The following is a 19,324-nucleotide window of genomic DNA, read 5'->3' as shown; positions in this document are numbered from 1 at the left end:
GGCACATAGGAGAAGCGCCCATTTGCTTCTCCACCCCTCCCCCCCTCCTTCCTCTCTGTCTCTCTTCCCCTCCCGCAGCCAAGGCTCCATTGGAGCAAAGATGGCCCGGGCGCTGGGGATGGCTCCTTGGCCTCTGCCCCAGGCGCTAGAGTGGCTCTGGTCGCGGGGCGGAGCATCGCCCCTGGTGGGCGTGCCGGGTGGATCCCGGTCAGGCGCATGCAGGAGTCTGTCTGACTGTCTCTCCCCATTTCCAGCTTCAGGAGGAAAAAAAAAAAAAAAAAAAAGGTGTCAAGGTCATGAAAGTCAATAAGAGACTGAAGAACTTTTTCAGTTTTTCCTGAAGGAGATAAAGAAACATGATGACTAAACATGGTGGGTGATTCTGAACTGGATCCTTTTGATATATTGTTAATTTCTTCACTTTAATGGTTGGATTGTCCTTTTTTTGGAATGTCCTTGTTTGTTTTAAAACACACTCTAGTATTTTGGGGTAATGGGACATCATGTCACCCAATGGTTCAAGAAAAAGTCATTGTATTATATTTGCAACTTTACTGTAAGTTTGAGATTTGAAAATGTTTTCAAATAAAAGTTCATATATTTATACAAATTATATCACATATTGTCTCATAGACAGTTCTGCTACAATGCTTATTTTTAAAATGCACATTTGTTCCAACATAATTGATATATTTGGGAACAGTATAAGGATAACAAATTTCACATTTGCTTTGACAATTTCTCCCACGAGGAACACCCAGAAAACTACACCTGGCTGAACAAACACATGTACACACACTTCTGCACACACCTCAAACATCCACCAGCAACCTCAGTTCATCAAGTATCTCTTACAACTCTCAGTTGTTACAACTCTTGGTATGACTTCAGATTAACCTCCTCCCACCACTTCAAAACAACTCCCTAGTTACAGTCCTGATGCCTACTTCCACAAGCAAACTTCCGGTTTTTTCAAAGTACTCTATATATGATTTTCCTTAACCATTTAACATGAGTAAAACTACACTGTTGTTTTCATTAGGTTCCTTTTTTTTAAGGTGTCATCAATGACGTTTTCAGTGTTGTGTGCCTAACCCCATCTTTTCCATAAGTGCTATGGTTTTTAATAATTTTGTAGAGCATGGTGATTTTTGGGAAGGCTTAAGTTGTGTTATAGCAGAACTGTTTAGTATAATCATATTTACAAAAAAGAACAAACTGCAAGACATCAACAGTATTCCCGTTCTATACATACAGGTGTGTATATATATATATATATATATATATATTTTTTTTTTAAAGAGGGTAGAAAAGAAAATATCACATTCAATTTCAACCTAATTATTCCCAACAACTCAGAAGCAAAGGATTATTCTGAGTTTTATGTCTAATGTTCCAGGTGGGAATCTTCCAAAGGGCTAGGAATTCCAGGTTAGCCTAGAGAAGGCCATATAAATTAAACTATAAATTTAATTCCTTGAACTACAGATTTTGAGGGCAATATGTGTCACACAACTACATCTGAAAAAACAAAGGGGCCCTGGCCGGTTGGCTCAGTGGTAGAGCGTTGGCCTGGCGTGCAGGAGTCCCAGGTTCAATTCCCGGCCAGGGCACACAGGAGAAGCATCCATCTGCTTCTCCACCCCTCCCCCTCTCCTTCCTCTCTGTCTTTCTCTTCCCCTCCCGCAGCCAAGGCTCCACTGGAGCAAGGTTGGCCCAGGCGCTGAAGATGGCTCTGGTTGCAACAGAGCGACACCCCAGATGGGCAGAGCATCACCCCCTGGTGGGCATGCCAGGTGGATCCTGGTCGGGCACATGCGGGAGTCTGACTGCCTCCCCATTTCCAACTTCAGAAAAATACAAAAAAAAAACAAAACAAAAAACCAAACAAAGGAAATAATGGAAGTAATGTGTAGTTTTAATGTGACCAGAGCAGTCCAACTTTTGATTTCTGCTCAATTGATCTGATATATTTTTGAATATCTCTCTCTCCTTCAAAGTTTAGTTACTCTTGACAAACTAGATAAAAAATATCAGACTGGAGAAAAAAAATCACTAAGTAGAAACAGGTTTCTGAGAAAGCCTTTATTCCTACTTTATAGGATCTAATCAAAAGGAGAGATTAAATATTATACTTTCTTATTAAATTAGTGAAACTATTAGAACATTTAAAAGAACTTTGAAATCTTCTATTTAATTTTATTAATAATATTTAGGAATGAGATTAAATCAGTTTATTACCAAAGGGGATAGAATTTCCCGTCAAGTTTTTCATACACTGGTAAACACAGCAAGTATGTTTTCCTTTCAAGAATTACTTGCCGGCCTGGCCAGGCAGTGGCACATGGATGGAGCATTAGACTGGGATGCAGAGGACCCAGGTTCCAGGCCCCGAGGTTGCCGGCTTGAGCACGGGCTCACCAGCTGGAGCGCTCATCGCCGGCTTGAGCGTGAGATCATAGACATGACCCCACAGTTGCTGGCTTGAGCCCAAAGGTCGATGGCTTGAGCCCAAGGTCAATGGCTTGAGCAGGGGGTCACTTACTCTGCTGTAGCCCCCCAGTACGGGCACATATGAGAAAGCAATCAATGTATATGTGCTGCCGAAGCGAGCACGAGAAAGCCATCAATGAACAACTAAGGTGCCGCAATGAAGAACTGATGCTTCTCACCTCTCTCTCTTCCTGTCTATACCTATCTGTCCCTCTCTCTGTCTCTGTCACAAAAAAAAGAATTTCTTGCCAGAAATAATCTTTTATCAAGGCACTCTGTAGAACTGCAGTGGGGAAACACAGAACTAACCAGGAAAAGATGTTATAGCAAAGAAATTATAAAAGGTTATTCTAGCACAAATATAACATTTTCTAAATTGCTACTACCCTTCTAAAATCCGTTCTCTTGGCCTATCAATTCCTAAGGTGAAAATTTTTCAAATATCTGTATGTGTATAAAGATGAGACATAAACAAAAAAAAGGTGAAAACACCTGTGATGAAAAGATGATTATAAATAATTTAATTTCCTTTTATCAGCTGTAAAGTTGACTTAGTAGTTTTAAAATATTGTTCAACAGAACAAGGATGGTTAACACTTGTTAAGATTGTGAATTAAACATGATTCTGGGATGTTTCTGATGACACAAGCTTACATAAAAAATCTGTGTTTGTTCAAACCACAATGAAAAGAGTTCGTTTTTTACCCGTACAATACAAGCTGAAACTATAGCTTCAATCTATGGAGACTGTTTTACTATTTTAATAATAGAACTATTAAATTAATAGAACTAACAGTACTTGGTGTTTAATTTGTGGCTACTGGGGAATGTTACTAAATACACAACACAATATTACCTGCGCCAAAACAAGTCCTAAAAGAGAGATTTTTGCCATTCTTTCCGTTGAAAGCTTTGCTCTTGGCTTTGGTCAAAGCTGAGGTAAATAGCTACAGAAAATAGCAATATATTCTCAGGAAAAAAAAGGCCAAGGAACTAAAAGAACACAGGTGGTACACACGCCAGCAGTAATCACCTGCTCCCAGGGCACCTCCGAGCCTTCAGCATCCTCAGCCATAGCACCTGCGTCTCCAGCTCAGCACAGCCTCGGCGGCACCACCACAGCTCGGGAAGGCTTACCCTTTGCAAACATGCTGACCCTTTGTTCCTCCAAATCTAAATTTCCAGGGTTCAAATGAAGGACAGGGTAATGGAATAAATTAAATCCTCCGGAAACTTTGTTGTAACTAACTGCTCCAACCCTGCTCTACCACATACCAGTTCATCAGAGTTGCTAACACTAGCAGAAAGTTTCCTTTATTCCCTTCCCTTTCTCTATTCCAACCTAGCACTGCAATTAAAGAAACGTAAAAGGGGAATGAAACATCTATCTGTTGAATACCTATCTAGTGCCAAGACTTGCAAACATCTGACAAATATTCTCTCCTTTAAACCTCACAATAATCATGTGTTGATAGACTGTTTGTCTTCCCTTTTACATGTTAAGAAACACTCAAGCCCTACCAGGCGGTGGTGGCGCAGTGGATAGAGCGTTGAACTGGGATGCGAAGGACCCAGGTTCAAGATCCCGAGGTCGCCAGCTTGAGCACAGGTTCATCTGGTTTGAGCAAAGCTCACTGGCTTGGACCCAAAGTCGCTGGCTTACTCGTCTGCTGTAGCCCCACGGTCAAAGCACACATGAGAAAGCAATCAATGAACAACTAAAGTGCCACAGCGAAGAACTGATGCTTCTCATCTCTCTCCCTTCCTGTCTGTCTATCCCTATCTGTCCCTCTCTCTGATTCTCTCTGTCTCTGTCAAAAAAAAGTTAAAAAAAAAAAGAGAGAGAGCCTAACCAGGAGGTGGCGCAGTAGATAAAGCACCGGACTGGGATGTGAAGGACCCAGGTTCGAGACCCTGAGGTCGCCAGCTTGAGCACTGGCTCATCTGGTTTGAGCAAAACTCATCAGCTTGGACCCAAGGTGGCTCAAGCAAGGGGTTACTCGGTCTGCTGTAGCCACCTCCCACCCCATCAAGGCACATATGATAAAGCAATCAATGAACAACTAAGGGACCACAACGAAGAATTGATGTTTCTCATCTCTCTCCCCTCCTGTCTGTCCGTATCTGTCCCTCTCTGTGAAAAAAAAAAAAATATATATATATACATATATATATATTCACTAGTATTCCTGGCAATTAAGGAATATTAATGCCAATTGAACTGACACTCAAGCACATCATAAAATCGCTCAAAACTTAAAATTTTGTACTAACCTAAAGCCATGCTCTCTAGCAGAAGACTTAAAAAGTAACAGACATATAGCCCTGGCCCACGCTGTCCCAATATGCCAAGATTGTGGGTTCAATCCCCAGTCAGGGTACATATAAAAATCAACCAATAAACGCATATACAAGTGGAACAACACATTGACGTTTCTCTTTAAAAAAATTTTTTTTAATCAATCAATAAACTTAAAATTATTTTTTAAGTAACAGATATGATGTCTGCTTCACTTATCACTATACCTCCAAGTAGCACAGTATAGGGGTATAACATATAGAGATTAAATTAATGAAGTTAGCCCTAAGAAAATTGCCAAATCAGGCAAGTGCAAAACAAAGTTGTAATTTTTTTATCACAGGCCCTAAAATATAAAAACTTTCTAAGTACGTACCTGTCTTTAATCACTACCATTATGAACTCCTATTTATAGAAGTACTTTTGAAGTTCAGCTGATACCAGGGGGGGGGGGGAGATCAATTTGCCAAATTTTATCATAAGAGTTGCAGGAGTCCAGCAGGTTTTACATGTTAGAGTTTTCTATTTCCTTGTTCTTTAGCAATCTTTTCATTTTCTGATGTTTTAAAGGAAAGAGGAAAAAAAAAAATCCTGTGTTCACATCACACACCCTAGTCATCCAGGGACCATCCCGGCCATTTCTCATCACTGCCTGCCATCTCGGACCTGTTCCCTGGACTGAGGAGGCATGGGGAGACAGAATGCTCTGATGAATAAAGAATTAGCAACTGGTGTTCACAAATCAGAAGAAAAAAACCTTAATGTCAAGGGACCAGAAGAGACATTTCTCCAAACAAGACATACAAATGGCCAATAAATACATGAAAAGATGCTCAACATTATTAGTTATTAAGCAATTCAAAGCAAAACCACATCAACTGTCGCCTGACCAGTGGTGGCACAGTAAGTAAGAAGCATCAACCTGGAACACTGAAGAACACTGAAGGTCACCGGTTCTAAACCACAGGCTTGCCGGGTTTGAGATACTTATGAGAAGCAACTATGAGGTGATGCTTCCCATTCTTCCCCCCACCCCATCATTCTCTCTATCTCTCACTCTCTCAAATCAATAAATAAAATTTTAAAAAACAAAAACCACAATGAGCTGTCATTTCATGCCTTTTAGGATGCCTATAATCAAAAGAAAAAAACCAGAAAATAACAAAAGTCAGATAGTAGGGGGACAAACTGGAACCCTCAGACATTGCTGTTGTGAATGTAAGTCGGTGCCACCACTATGGAAAAGCCTGACCTGCAAAAAATTAAGTAGGATTACCATATGACCCAGCAAGTCCACTCCTAGGGATATACCCAAAAGAACTGAAAACAGGACTCAAACACATACTTATACACCAAAATTCAGAGCAGCATTATTCACAACAGCCAAATGGTAGAAACAATTCAAATGTTCATCAACAGATGAATACATACAATGGAATATTACTCAGCCATAAAAAGAATGCAGTTCTGATATATGCTAATGCTACCACAGACACAAAAGAACTGTTGTATGATTCACTTATATAAAGTATCCAGAAAAGGCAAAGTCATAGAGAAAGAAACTAGATGGGGGGGGGGGGGGTATTGCTTAATGATAACAGAGTTTCTGTTTAGGGTGATGAAAAATTTTGGAAATAGTGGTAATAGTTGCATTACATTGTGAAGTAATTGAACCTGAATTGCACACTTAAATTACCAAGATACATGGCAAATTTTATGTTATATAGATTTTTACACACACAGAGACACACACACAAGCAAGTAAATAAAGTACAAAGTAGTTCTGGGCAAAATTAATTCCAAGTCACTTCAAAATCAGGATTATTATGGGAAGCATTCCTTCCCTCAGTGTAAATACAATCCAACAATGAAGAGGTTGGCTTGAGCAGGCAATAAATAGTATCTCTGCTCACATCATTAAATATTTAAGTGCATACAATATACTAGGCACTCTCCTAGGCACAAGGAACTTATAATCCAGAAAACTTCCCTATCATTATTCTATAAGTTACAAAGATATGGATAAAAATTAGCTTTTCTTAAAAAGTTAAAAGAGCAAATGCTTTTACTTAACCCTTTGAGTGAGGACGTACATGAATGTTTGTACTACTCACAGGGTTAACAAAAAACTCACTACTCAATGGGTTAAAATACAGACTCAAAATAAGTACATCAGGAGTCCTAAAGCCAGTCCCCTATCATCTTTGCCCATCTGGTTTAACTTCCTTAAATTGGCAATTTCGTCATTTTCCTGAACTACAATAAAAGATATTTCTCTTTTTAACTATATAAACATGACCATAAAACAACATTTAGAAAAATACTATTTTCTGACCTTCATCAGCCAATGGTCTACTGATCAGAAGATATACACATCACAATCATGAATAAAACTTAGTCTTGGAGCCTAAAAGCCAAACTCCTCAAAATAAGCAGTTCTTACTTGGGGTAATAAGCAGTTATATGAGGAAAAATACTCCCATTTTCCATCTTTCTAAGTTTAGGGGTGTTCAACACATAAGAATTAAACGAAAGTTTAAATGTCTATTAATCATACTTTGAGGACCACTTGGAGGGTAAAAAAACAACAGTTCCCTTTTTACTGATATTTAAACATTTTATAGTTCTTTAATATACTAGTGCTCACTAGTGTACCCTAGATTAACTTAAGTTTTAAAACACAACACTGAGCTTTCTTACAATGTACACTGTCCTGTACCTGTACTATACAACACTTTTCATCTTCGTAATCAGGCCACTAATTGCCTCTGAGCACTGTTTATAATTGATGACAGTAACTAAGGTATCTCAAAAACAATGACCAGGTTCCCTTCTGGTCCCTGCAAAGTACCTGCATATCTCTGTAACCTGGGAAGGAGGAGGAACAATACCTAGAGTCTAATAATTGCTTACTCAAACTAACAAAAGAAGGGAGGGATAGGGGGAATTGGAGAAGAGATAGCACTTTAAATTATTCAATGTGATTCCCATGCTTGGGAAAACACTAAATTCACAGGATTGGCAGGAGGAATGAATGTTCTCTAGCATGCAGTCACAATATAAAAAGAATGACTGGGTCAAAACGTAATAATTCATTTTTGTTTAACATCCAATTACCTAGAGCCTTGGTCGGCGAACTGCAGCTCCCGAGCCTCATGTGGCTCTTTAGCCCCTTGAGTGTGGCTCTTCCACAAAGGGTACTCCACCCTAATTAAGTTAATAACCATGTACCTACCTATATAGTTTAAGTTTAAAAAATTTGGCTCTCAAAAGAAAATTCAATTGTTGTACTGTTGATATTTGACTCTGTTGACTAATGAGTTTGCCGACCACTGTCCTAGAAGATTGAGGATGGGTCAGGAGCTAATGAGTCGGGGGTTCTATTTCAAGCTCAAAAGAGAAACTGTGAAGCTGGAGGAAAGGACTGATTTAGCAGGTTACAACTTAAAAGGATTACTCACAGGACAAAAGGGGGGAGTATGCTTAACATCCAAAAAATATTTCCATCAAGTTTTTTTCTTTGACCAAGACAACACAAATTTCCTTTTTTTCCTTTCTTTGTCACAATTTCAAAGATAGACTTCAACATAGAAATCCTAAGTATTCTTTTTAAGACCTGTGTCCTAAAACATCATAATATGAACTCTGCCATTCTCCCCCCAAATTGAAACTGGGAAGTCTGAGGATTACACACAAACACCACCATTGCAACAGTACTGCAGAATCTATGGCTCAGGATTTCATTAGTGGTGGCAGACAAGTGAATGAGAAATCTGAAATTTTTTTTAAATGGGGCCTATTTTAATAACGACACAAGTCACTGTTCCTTTTTATATTTCAAGGTTCAACTCACACTTGCTCAGAACCATCTTAACACCAGACCTAAAAGGGGCCCCAAAACCTACCCAATTATCTAAGTTTACAGATGAGAAAACTGAAGTCAAAGGTTATATCTATAATAGTTATTGGTAAAGTCAGCCTGGAGCCCAATCCTCCTAACTCTCAGTGTGGTACTAGCATTAGACCAACTGAACATTTCCTATGATTATAAACAATAATTACAAACATGGAGCTTTGTGTCAAGCTCTGTCTGTGTTAAGCCATTTTACATGCATATTCCACTTAATTCTCACAACAATGTTTGGGGGGGGGGGAATCCTCCATTTAGCAGATAAGAAAATTGAAAATGATTTGCCCACTCGGGGCTGATTCAAACCTAGGTCTGGCTGATTTCTAAGCTAAGGTTCAGTCCTATTCTACAATCCTTACCATGGTCTACAGGTCCTGACCACTCCTACCTTTCTGAACTCATCTCCTACCACTCAATAAAGTCCGGTCAACCTTCATTCAAACTCATCCCTCTCTGCCTCAAGGCCTTTACATGTGTTGAGTGCCCACAAAACCACCCCAACTACCACCCCCACAATTGTGAGTGACTGGTTCAACCTTTCAAATCAAATATTACCTCTTCAACCAGGCCTCTTCCTAGCCACTCAATAAAAAATAGGCCCTCCGTTCACTCCTGCCATCACTTGAAATTATTTGGTATGTTGGCTGTCTCCCCATTAAAGTAAAAGCACCACAAGGGCAAAACTTCCAGAGATGTTCAGCCATATTCATTTCTATACTGCCTAATACCCAAAAGGGTATCTGACAAGAGGAGGCACTCAAAAAGACTATTTGTTAAATAAGGAGTGAATATTCATTACGGGCCAGTATCAAACAATTTAGCACTTGATTACACCCTATGTTCTATTTTTCTCTAGTTGTTGCTTGTGATTAATCTTGTTGGTATTTTCAACCATATTGTACCTGCCTCAGGGATATCTTACAATTTTCTGCTTTGGGTAGTTAATGACTCAACGCGGGCTTATATGATCATCTATAAAAGGAAAGCAGCAGTCAAAAGTCTAGAATTCAATTATCTCCCACAGCTGTAACACAATAGGTAGACACTCAAATACTGTATTACACACTGTATTATTGACCCACAGATCTTAAATTCCTTTAATATTCTCATAACTTTCTATAAAAAACTCAGTGTTTAAAGAAACACAGTTCTTTACTTGACTAGTATTAGAAACTAAACAGTAACGGCCCCTTCGCTAACAGTACACACACAAGCCTCCCTCCTCGTGATAGCGCCATTAATTTCTTTTAAGCCAACACCCAATCTGTTTGCTTCAGATTATCTTTTATCTTGACCAACATTAACCTTCAGTTTTCTCTATTTCTTTGACAGGCGTCGGCAGCATCACATTCCTTACTTCTTGCTTGCTAAAGTTTGGTTTGCTTTATATGGTTGGATGTGCTCAACACATCTTCCATGATCTAAAAAACTGTAAAATTAGGGCAAGTAGGTCAGTAGCATTTTGGCTTGTATGGCTCTGGAATTCCTACTCCCTTGAAGAGCTGTAAAGAGTCGTGGCAACACAAAGAGACCTTCCTTCTTGGTGATTTATTACATGCTGCTCCCTCTAGCCTGTCAAGCACAGGATGGGAAACTGGATTGGAGCAGAATCATCTACTGGCTTATGTATGGACGACCTGGAAAAGTAACTGATAGTCTTGAAAAGCTGTTTTCAAAGATTGTCCAAGTCTGGCAGATTTTCACTGTTAAAGATATTTCAACTCCAAACCCAAGACCTTGTTTCCAACATAACAAAATTCTGCAGAGAGGATATAAAACATAGCCAAAGTCCTGGTCAAAAGGGTACTGTTTAAATTTATAACTTCAACCTGTTCTCCAAATATTGTTTCCTTCTAAGAAGAATGACATGACATAATACTTAAAGAAAATATGATCTGCAAGCACACATGGAAGGAGGGGATGTCTTTAACAGGGTGAGGCTTCTTAATTTTCTAAAATAAAATAACCCACATTTCACCATATTTATTTCATTCCAGAAAAGCTCAGGAACTAAGTGCACTGAGGTAGTTAGAGATTTTCATGTAAGAAACAACAACAAAAGGCTATTTTCATGTAATATTTAATAGGGGGGAATCTGAAACTGTCCCATGGTTATTAGAAAAAGTTGCATTTGATTATATAAAACATTTATCTCACCTAAAATCTTTGGTCCAATATTTGTATAGAATGTGAATGAATTCTCAACCTTCTATATGTAAAAATAGCTCATTAAAAGTTTGATTAAGATGCAGTTCTAGTTTTTCAACCAGCTTTGTTTTTTGTGCTAAGTGTAAGATTAGAGAATTAAGTGACTTGCTCAAGGTCATCTGGTCAAGTCAGGTGGGATTTGAATTATTGGTTCCTGCTTTCCAAAAGCAAGCCATAAATCAAACTTTTCTTGGAACTAAGCAGACCAAAAGGAAAAAACCATTCCCCATTTCCTTTCCTCGATAATCAAAGGACAAAAGAAAAATTAAGTGTATACGGCAGAACTACAATTAACAAAATTTCATCAATGCATACAGTATTTATTACCTCTAACTATGAACAAGCCTCTCTAAAAACTGGTAATGTTTAACAGTCTGCAAAGGTCAGTAACCCCCATACAACCTTCCCATCTGATGACATCATAAACTTATTAAGATGTCTTTAAATCAGCACTTCATATGTACATCTATACATAGTTCACGTGTCTTCTAAAAGACCTCGTCAGACTGGAATATGGAAGTACTTTGAGCTCTTAAGTTTTTTTTTAATGGTCAAGGATCATAAACAAGTTCAAAGTTTTCTTCAGAACCCTGAAAGGAATAAGGATATTTCTACAGTGCAGGTAAAACAAGTGACTAAAGAAACAAGAAGCACTAGGCTGTGGGGCAAGGACTCCAGAGAAGAGGTATGTTTATCAATCAGCATAGCACTTCCTCTTCCTTTTTCAAATCCACCACTTCCATCACACTTTCTGCCCCATCCTTTTCATTTCTACTTTTAAACTGCTGACATAAAACATTACTTTTGAATTAACAACAAAAATATAATGTCCAATGAAGCCATAGTAAAAAAAACAACAAAAAAAAAACTAATTTGATTGAGATGAGGATATTAAAATAGCTAAAAGTACTTTGCATTTGTTACAAACACACTATAGTCATATTTAGTAATTTTCCTCACATCCAATTTCCTCAGTCAACTAGTACCATCACCCCATTTCAGATGACCCCCAAGTCCAGGAAAATTTCCCTTTGCTCTGAAACTATGAGTCACTGATATGAAGAGCTGGCATGAGAGCTCAAAAACACTAAGTTCATGGCTAGGCTGAAATTGTGGCTGGGTTATATTATATGAATAACTTTAAAACTTTTATAACCAACATGATTTTTCCCGTCTCAAATTCAAGTCTACCTATTTCTGAATACAGCTGTAACACTCTTGGAGTGATGGTTTCTCCTTGGCCCTTGAACAAAATGTGGCCACAGGGTATACAAAGCAAATCAAAAGCAAGGACTGGAAAAAATTAAACCTGGAAGGAAATACAAGTCTGACACTTTCCATTATGCCAGAACAGAATTGTCATTACTTGGAAATGTATTAGGTTGAGCCATACCAAACTGCCATTATATACAACTGTCTTTGCCTGGCAAAAACAGAAATTTCATATGGTTTGACCTACTATTATTTTCTAAGCTCATTTTAATAATTATCTCAAATAAGGTCTTCATATCCCAAAGCACATAAAACCTTCTAGTTTTCTAGATTGCCTTAACCTTTTGAAAAGATTTGCCACACCACTGTCCAAACCTGGTCATTTGAAAAATCAAGCTCATTAACAGGAAAGCCAAGTAAAACCACCAAACTGGCTGACTCTAACCATACAGATTCCCCTTTCCCACTAACAGAATGTAAATCCTAAGCAGATCTGCCTTTCAGATGACTTACATTTAAGGAGATACAATGAAAAACTTAAGTACTTTGCAGCCTTTTCAATGATCTGTGATACAGAAATCTAAGCATAGTAGAATCTACTTTTCACTGGGGTTCCACTGACCTAAAAATCTACTATTGAGGAATTTTAATTAAGTTGATAAGTTTCATTTCTGTTGGAGAATCTGGCTGCTAACTCTTCTAATCAAAAAGGTGATTACCATCCCAGTGGGATATATTTTTCCATTTAGATATGGCTGATTTATGTACTCATACCAGAAATAACCTGTCACTTTCACAGAAGGGGTTATGGCTCTAAGACAGCCTCTAGGTCCAAATCCATCATTTCATACGCACTTTTATTAGTCTAATATCCAATATGCTAGTGAAATCTTCTAATTAATTCCACTAATCACTCAACCTGTTCTTGTTCTGCCAAAATTCCTACCTACTGATCCATCAGACCATTATACTCTGGCTTCCTAGAGGGATGCTTTTCCTAAGACACCTCATAAACTGTTAGGCATCTGATGATGCCTGTTCTAGCTTCATAGACCTAGTTTACAGTACAAACTATTAATATTAACCATCAAGTGAAATATGCTCTTAAAAAATCAGGAGAGAATCTACTGCTCTATCTAGAAATTTCTCTATTCAGCTAGTTTAGTGTTGACAGGTCAACAGAGAATGGCACAGGTCACTACTACAATCCTACAGGTACTCCCTTATAGTTAATTAAGCCATCTACTTTTTTCTAACATCAAAATAATCCACTTTTTCTAGCAGAATTTACTCTCCTTGCCCCACCACCAATAGCATCTCCTGATCCTTTTTCACCGTAAACTGAGGTTTTTTCTGGAGCCCCATGGTGATGACAAGTCAGGCAAACACATTCCTGAAACCTTCCATCTACTGCCTTTACTCTTAAAAAAAAAAAAAAACTGAAATTATGCATCAGGTGCAGTGATAAGTACCTTAAAAGGGAATTTATCTACTTGCATCCATAAAACCCTATGAGGTTAGAATTAGGTACCCCATTTTACAGAGAAGACATGCTGAGGTTTAATAACCAACCCAAGGTCATATAGGGCAGGGACTTAAATCCAAGTCTGACCAATGTCCTCTGTCCTTAACCATCATGCTGTAGAGAGCCTTCTAATTTCTCTCTTCGTGTCCTAGATGTCTGCTCTGTGCTCTTATAAAATCTTGGGCAGGGTTCAGGTTCTTCAGTGGTTCTTTCCTTTAAAGGGCACGCCTTTGAGAAGAATGAGTACCCATTCCATCTTTTCTCCCTTCTCCTCTCCACTTGACACCATTTCCCCAAGGCCTTACCATATCTCCTCCTCTAGGGCCAATTTTACTGTCCCCTCTGATCCCAGAGCAAGCACCAAAGAATACTGAAGGGCCACACTATACCCTCAAGGCTAGAGAGAGGCAAAGTGAAAGAAAAAGGAAGAGGCAGTCAGCACCTTAAGTCTTCATTCAAGAGGAAACTGTGACAGAAGTGGCAGAGGGCCGGAGGGGAGGGGAGGTTTTGAGACGTAGGGGAGAGGGACTAAACCCTAAGGGGGTGGGGGTGAGACGTGTGCCCTTGGGGGGGAGGCCGGGCGGGGGTGGGGCAGAGATAGGGAGAAGGCACGGACGCTCGCGGAATAGTGTATTGAATGGGGGGAGTGGACCTCCTTACGGGGAGGAGGGTGCCACCAGGCGAGGAAAGGGACCTGGCCACTTGGAAGAGAACGTGTGTGTTGGGGAGGAGGACCTGGAGGTGGATGTCACAGGGGAAAGTGGAGGGATGAAAGGGCAGGAATGATGAGCAGGAAACGGTGGAGTCACCGGGGAAGCGGGAGGAGGGAGGACGGATGGCACCCGGGATGGTGGGGCGCCTCCAGACCCGGGCACAGGGTCTCGCGCCTCCGCCAGGACCGGCAGGCGGGCCGGGGAGGTTCGGGGTGCACGGAATGCCGGGAACGGGGGCTTGAGGAATCCCCGGGGAAGGTGGAGCGGGAGTTCTCGAGCGGAGAAGCGAGAAGTGAGGGCTGGAGGGAGGTAAGGGCGGGAAAGGGGGAGTCCTGGCACGAAGGAGGGGTGTGGGAAAGCACGCCGCGTTCGCCAGGGGACGAGGTTAGGAGGGCAGGCGGCCGGCGGGGCTGGGGGGAGTTCCGGAGCCCGTCCGGGTGCAAAGGGCGGGAATGTCCTGGCGTCTCCCGAGGGTCAGGCTGGGGTCCCCGTAGCCGCCTGAGGACCAGGCTTGGGGTCCCCTCTCGGCCGGGGGTCTGGCGAGGGGCGGGGTCCCCTCAGGGCGGGGCGGGGGTTCCCGGGGTCCCCTCGGGGCCAGAGCGGCACCCCCTTCCTACCTATGCCGGGCGCCACATAGACGAAGTAGAGCAGCGAGGACGAGAGCGAGAAGAAGAAGAGCGCGGCGAGCAGCGAGCGGCGCGGCAGCCGCAGCAGCCCCCGGCGGACGCGCATGCTGCAGCCGGGCGGCCGCCCGAGGGCTGGACCGGGCCTGCTCCCGCCGCTTCCCGTCCGCCGCCTCCTGGACCTCCGCCGCTGCCTGGGCCTCGGCCACCACCTCCCGGGTCTCGCCGGCCGCCGCTGGCCGCCGCTTCGCCGTTCCCAGCCGCCGGCCGCCGCGGGCCGGGACACATGAAGCGGACGGGGGGGCCGGAGCGGCCCGGAGCGAGCGCAGCGGCGGGGGCGGGGCGCGGGCGGGGCGGGGCGGGGCCAGCGCCGCCGGGCACCGACGCAAAAGACCCGTTCGCGCGCGCGCGCGCGCGCTCTCCGCGGGACCCCGCGGCCGCTGAGCGGCGGGCCGGGAACGTCGCCGAATGGCGACAGCCCCTCTCCCGGCGTGACCACCGCCCAGGCTTTTGGGGAGCGTCGCTCTGGTGCCCGTCAGCTCCGCGCTTTAGCATCCCCATCCCCGGGAGCCAGAAGGCTATAAGCAACGTCTGAAGTGGCTGGGCGCCGAGTGCGGCAGAAAGGCTGGGATTGTAGGAAAGGGAGCTCCGTATACGCCTTCATTCATTCATACTTTTTCTCATTCATTCAGTTCACCATTTATGGAATGGCAGACTTGCCAGATACGAAAAAAAATCAACAAAAAACCATCAATTCATAATATGTGGTACTGATAAGTAATATAACACAATAAAACAAGAACGTTTTGGAAGCAGGCTAGTGAGGTCAAGGAGGCCTCGCTGAGCAGGTGACATGAGCTGAGACATCAAAGTGAATAGCAGATGCAAAGGCCTGAAGCTAAAAAGCCTGATTTGTCCCCAGGTTGACCCCAGTAAGGTAGGTCTCCCTCACTCAGCAGGGATGAGGTTGCACCTCTGGGCAGGGTCCAATCCTAAGGAGTGTAATGGTAACAGTTATCAATGTGAAGATTTGTTGAAATACTGAGTTTTACTTATCTCATTACATCCCCCAACATCCCTGAGATAGGTGCTCTTATTATTACATGGTAAAAAGAATAAGAACATGACTCCTTAGAGAGGGTAGCAATTCACCCAAACCTTGCAGTAAGGGCTCAAATCAAAATTGACCAGTCTCCAAGGCAGACCTTTGACAACTAGGTTGTAACTGCCCAGGCATTCCATCGGGCCCCTAATTCTCATCCTGCAGCCAAATTGGTATCCTACTCCATAGGATTGTGTGAGACCATATTCGAAACATCACTTTACCATCAGCCCCAGTCTAGAAGACTTCCAAAGGTAGAGAGCTGTCACTAGGACACAAACAGCAAACAAAAGGGAAAAATTTGATAGATTGGGCTACATTCAAATAAGAATTTCTCTTCCTCAAAAGATACCATGAAGGGGAAAGAATAGGCTGCACAGTAGGAGAAGAAATACAGAGCTGATAAAGAACTCATATCCAAAATATTATAAAAAGAACAACAACCCAATAAAGAAAAGAAATAAAAAGGCAAGCAAGAGACTTGAATATGCATTTCATAAAAGATCTCCAAAAGGCCAATAGGCAGATGAAAAGATGCTTACCTCTTGAGAAAAATGCAAATAAGAACCACACCTGAGCACTTGGGACAGCCTTGAGGAAGTCCAACTTTGAATGACAAGGGAGGGTGACTACCAGGATGTTGAAGGGGTAGGAGGCAAAGGCAGGAGCTGGCTGCCCTGAAAGCTGAATGAAGACATGCTTCTTGTAAATAAGCCAAAGGTGGCTCCCAACTGGCCATGGATGTATGTTTTTGGAAGCCCTCACTCCATCACTTCCACATCCATAAAGTCGCACTCACCAGACTGACTTCTTCAGCGTGCTGGGAGTTGGAAAGATCTCAAGGATTTGCATACCTTTGACCACACTTGGGATAGGGAAAAAGATCTGGCCCCTTTGGTTGATACAAAATGGGCTCCAATTAGGAAGGGGGTGGTGGCCATCTAGCCAACTCAAAACAACAAACATCCTCTACAGTTGGATTCCCCCACCATCCAAGTCTACCTTAGCCTACGTGGGCAAGGAATTCCTCTGTTCCTCTGAGAAAAAAGATGGGAAGGCCTCCTCATGTCTGAACTATATACTGATGCCTAATCTCTACTCATGTCCCATCTGAAATAATAAGGCACTGAAAAAGCATGCTTGTTTTTCAATGGAAGGGGGAAAATAAAGATGTCGGGGGTCCCCCACCTCAAATTCTTCCTTCCACACTCCATTTCCAACTCACTCAAGCTTGCATTCATATGTTCATTCATTTATTCATTAACTGTTCAGTTCCTCAGTCAAAAAATCTCACTGCAATTTGGTCTCTGCCCAAAAGTTATCTCCTCTAAGAGACTTTTCTTCTAAAACATCTTCCTTTTTCCTGTCCCAGAGCTCTCTATCCCCTCACCCAGCTTTATTTTTTCTTCAGAGCACGTTGCTTTTTCTTTTTTTTTTTTTAGCAAGAGAGAGGAAGAGGGCGAGTGAGAGAGAGAGACAGAAAGGGAGAGAGACTAGAAGCATCAACTTGTAGTTGTGGCACCTTAGTTGTTCATTGATTTCTCATACGTGCCTTGATGGGGGGAGGCCTCCAACTGAACCAATGACCTCTTGCTCCAGCCAGCGACCTTGGGCTCAAGCTGGAAGAGCCCACACTCAAGCCTATGACCTTGGGGGTTTCCAACCTGAAAGCTCAGTGTCCCAGGCAGAGGTTTCTATCCACTTTGCCACCATTGGTCAGGCAATCTTCGGAGCACTTTTCATCCTGACATTATATTATACATTTATGTTTCTTTGTTCGTTTTCTGTCTTCTGTATCAGAATGTAAGTCCATGAGGTCAGGAATTTTGTTTCATCCTCTGCAGTGTCTTTGCAGCCAGCACAGTGCCTGGCACCCAGCAAACGTTCAATAATTTGCTGAAGGAAGGCCAAAACAATATCAGGAGTGCACCGAGCAGACATGGGGCACAGCAGATGCTGGGGGGACTAAGTGGAGGTTCTCACAACCCAGTGACAGGACGAACAGGGAAGTGAGTGTCTAGTACAATGTAATGAGGGCAGGACTCACATGGCAGGCAGTCACGGAAGCATCCAGTGAGATTCTAGATGGTCTTTGAAGGAGATGAAACAGGCTTGCTCAAGGGCAATGAGATGAGGCCAGCCAGACTTGGAACAGCAGGTCACTCCTAGGAAAAGGGAAAGGGGAGGGGTGATACCGGAGAGTGCCTCACCCTGGGGCTCAGCAGGGGCGCTGGAGTCAGAAAGATCTAGTGACTCACCAGTCCGGCCTCTTGCTCTCCTGACTCTGTGATCTTGGCAGATCATTTGACCCTCTGAGCCTCCATTTCTGCATCTGTAAAATGAGGATAATACAGTTTTTTTCTCCTGAGGTAGCTGTGAGAATTTGAGGGAGTGTTTATAAAGTGTCAGCCATGTAGCAGGTGCTCAATCAATGAGAGCTGTCACTATCCTTATAGTTGTTCCTGTGGACCATGGGGAGCCCTTAAAGGTTTTAGAGGAGGGGAGTAACCTAAAGAAAGTGAGGTCCTTGGAGAAATACTAGGAGAACACAAGTTGGGCATTGTGTGTTTGTCAACACTCAATTACAAGCTTGCCCAAATTAAGTGCATAAAGGAAAGGATCTACAGCCTCAAGTAAGAAGTCACAAATGGCAGGGTGTCCAGCCCACGCCCTCAAACTCTACTGGAAATGGTTCCAGGCGCCCGCCTTGAGGAAGCCATTGCACAATCCATGAACACTAATCACCAGTAGTATGATAACATCACAGTACAATGACTATCTCAGTTCAAACTCCCAGAGGCGGTCAGCAGATAAATATCATTGACATGAGCATAACTGCTCTCCAGGTCCCAGGAGCCTTAGCATTGAATCCTTCCAGTACCAGGTATGTGCATTGACTATGAGGTTCACCCTGGTAACCTCCAGCCAGGCAGTGGTTAACCAAACCCTTTCAGCAGCTCAGAGCAGAAGTGACAAGCATCACTTCCTGCCAGAAGTTTTAAGAACCAGTATGTCCTTCACAACTTCTTTTCCTCTATTTAATTTTCTATAGAGCAGCTGCTCCAACTGCTGGGTTCCAGGGTGAGGAGGAAATTCCTCCACCCCCATTTGGCCAGTGATGAACATGTAGTATGAGCAAGAACTAAAACTCTGTTTCAAGCCTCAGAGATATAGGGGCTGCATAACCTGGCTTATCCTAACTGATCATGAATACACCTTTTCGCAACTTCTTCTCTCTC

At 42.4% G+C, this 19,324-nt stretch overlaps 1 protein-coding gene across 2 annotated transcripts in view; it reads right to left on the bottom strand.

The window, feature by feature from the left end:
* B4GALT5 (beta-1,4-galactosyltransferase 5) overlaps positions 1 to 18,250 on the bottom strand; it is a 69,514-nt gene extending 51,264 nt beyond the window's left edge. The window contains exon 1 of one of the 2 annotated variants that reach the window (XM_066234940.1): positions 18,133 to 18,250. Coding sequence is in view for 1 of the 2 variants with exons in the window: in XM_066234939.1 (XP_066091036.1) it covers positions 14,978 to 15,092 (115 nt within the window). In the remaining variant the exon portion in view is untranslated. Of the gene's footprint in view, positions 1 to 14,977; positions 15,286 to 18,132 lie in introns of those variants that run through there. The other variant, XM_066234939.1, reaches the window with a different exon arrangement.
* Between the last annotated feature and the right edge of the window lie 1,074 nt (positions 18,251 to 19,324).

Source organism: Saccopteryx bilineata, chromosome 6 (genome assembly GCF_036850765.1).
Source record: "Saccopteryx bilineata isolate mSacBil1 chromosome 6, mSacBil1_pri_phased_curated, whole genome shotgun sequence".
Classification (NCBI taxonomy): domain Eukaryota; kingdom Metazoa; phylum Chordata; class Mammalia; order Chiroptera; family Emballonuridae; genus Saccopteryx; species Saccopteryx bilineata.
The sequence above is the reverse complement of the archived record's forward strand: the minus strand, read 5'-3'. Positions and strand labels throughout refer to the sequence as shown.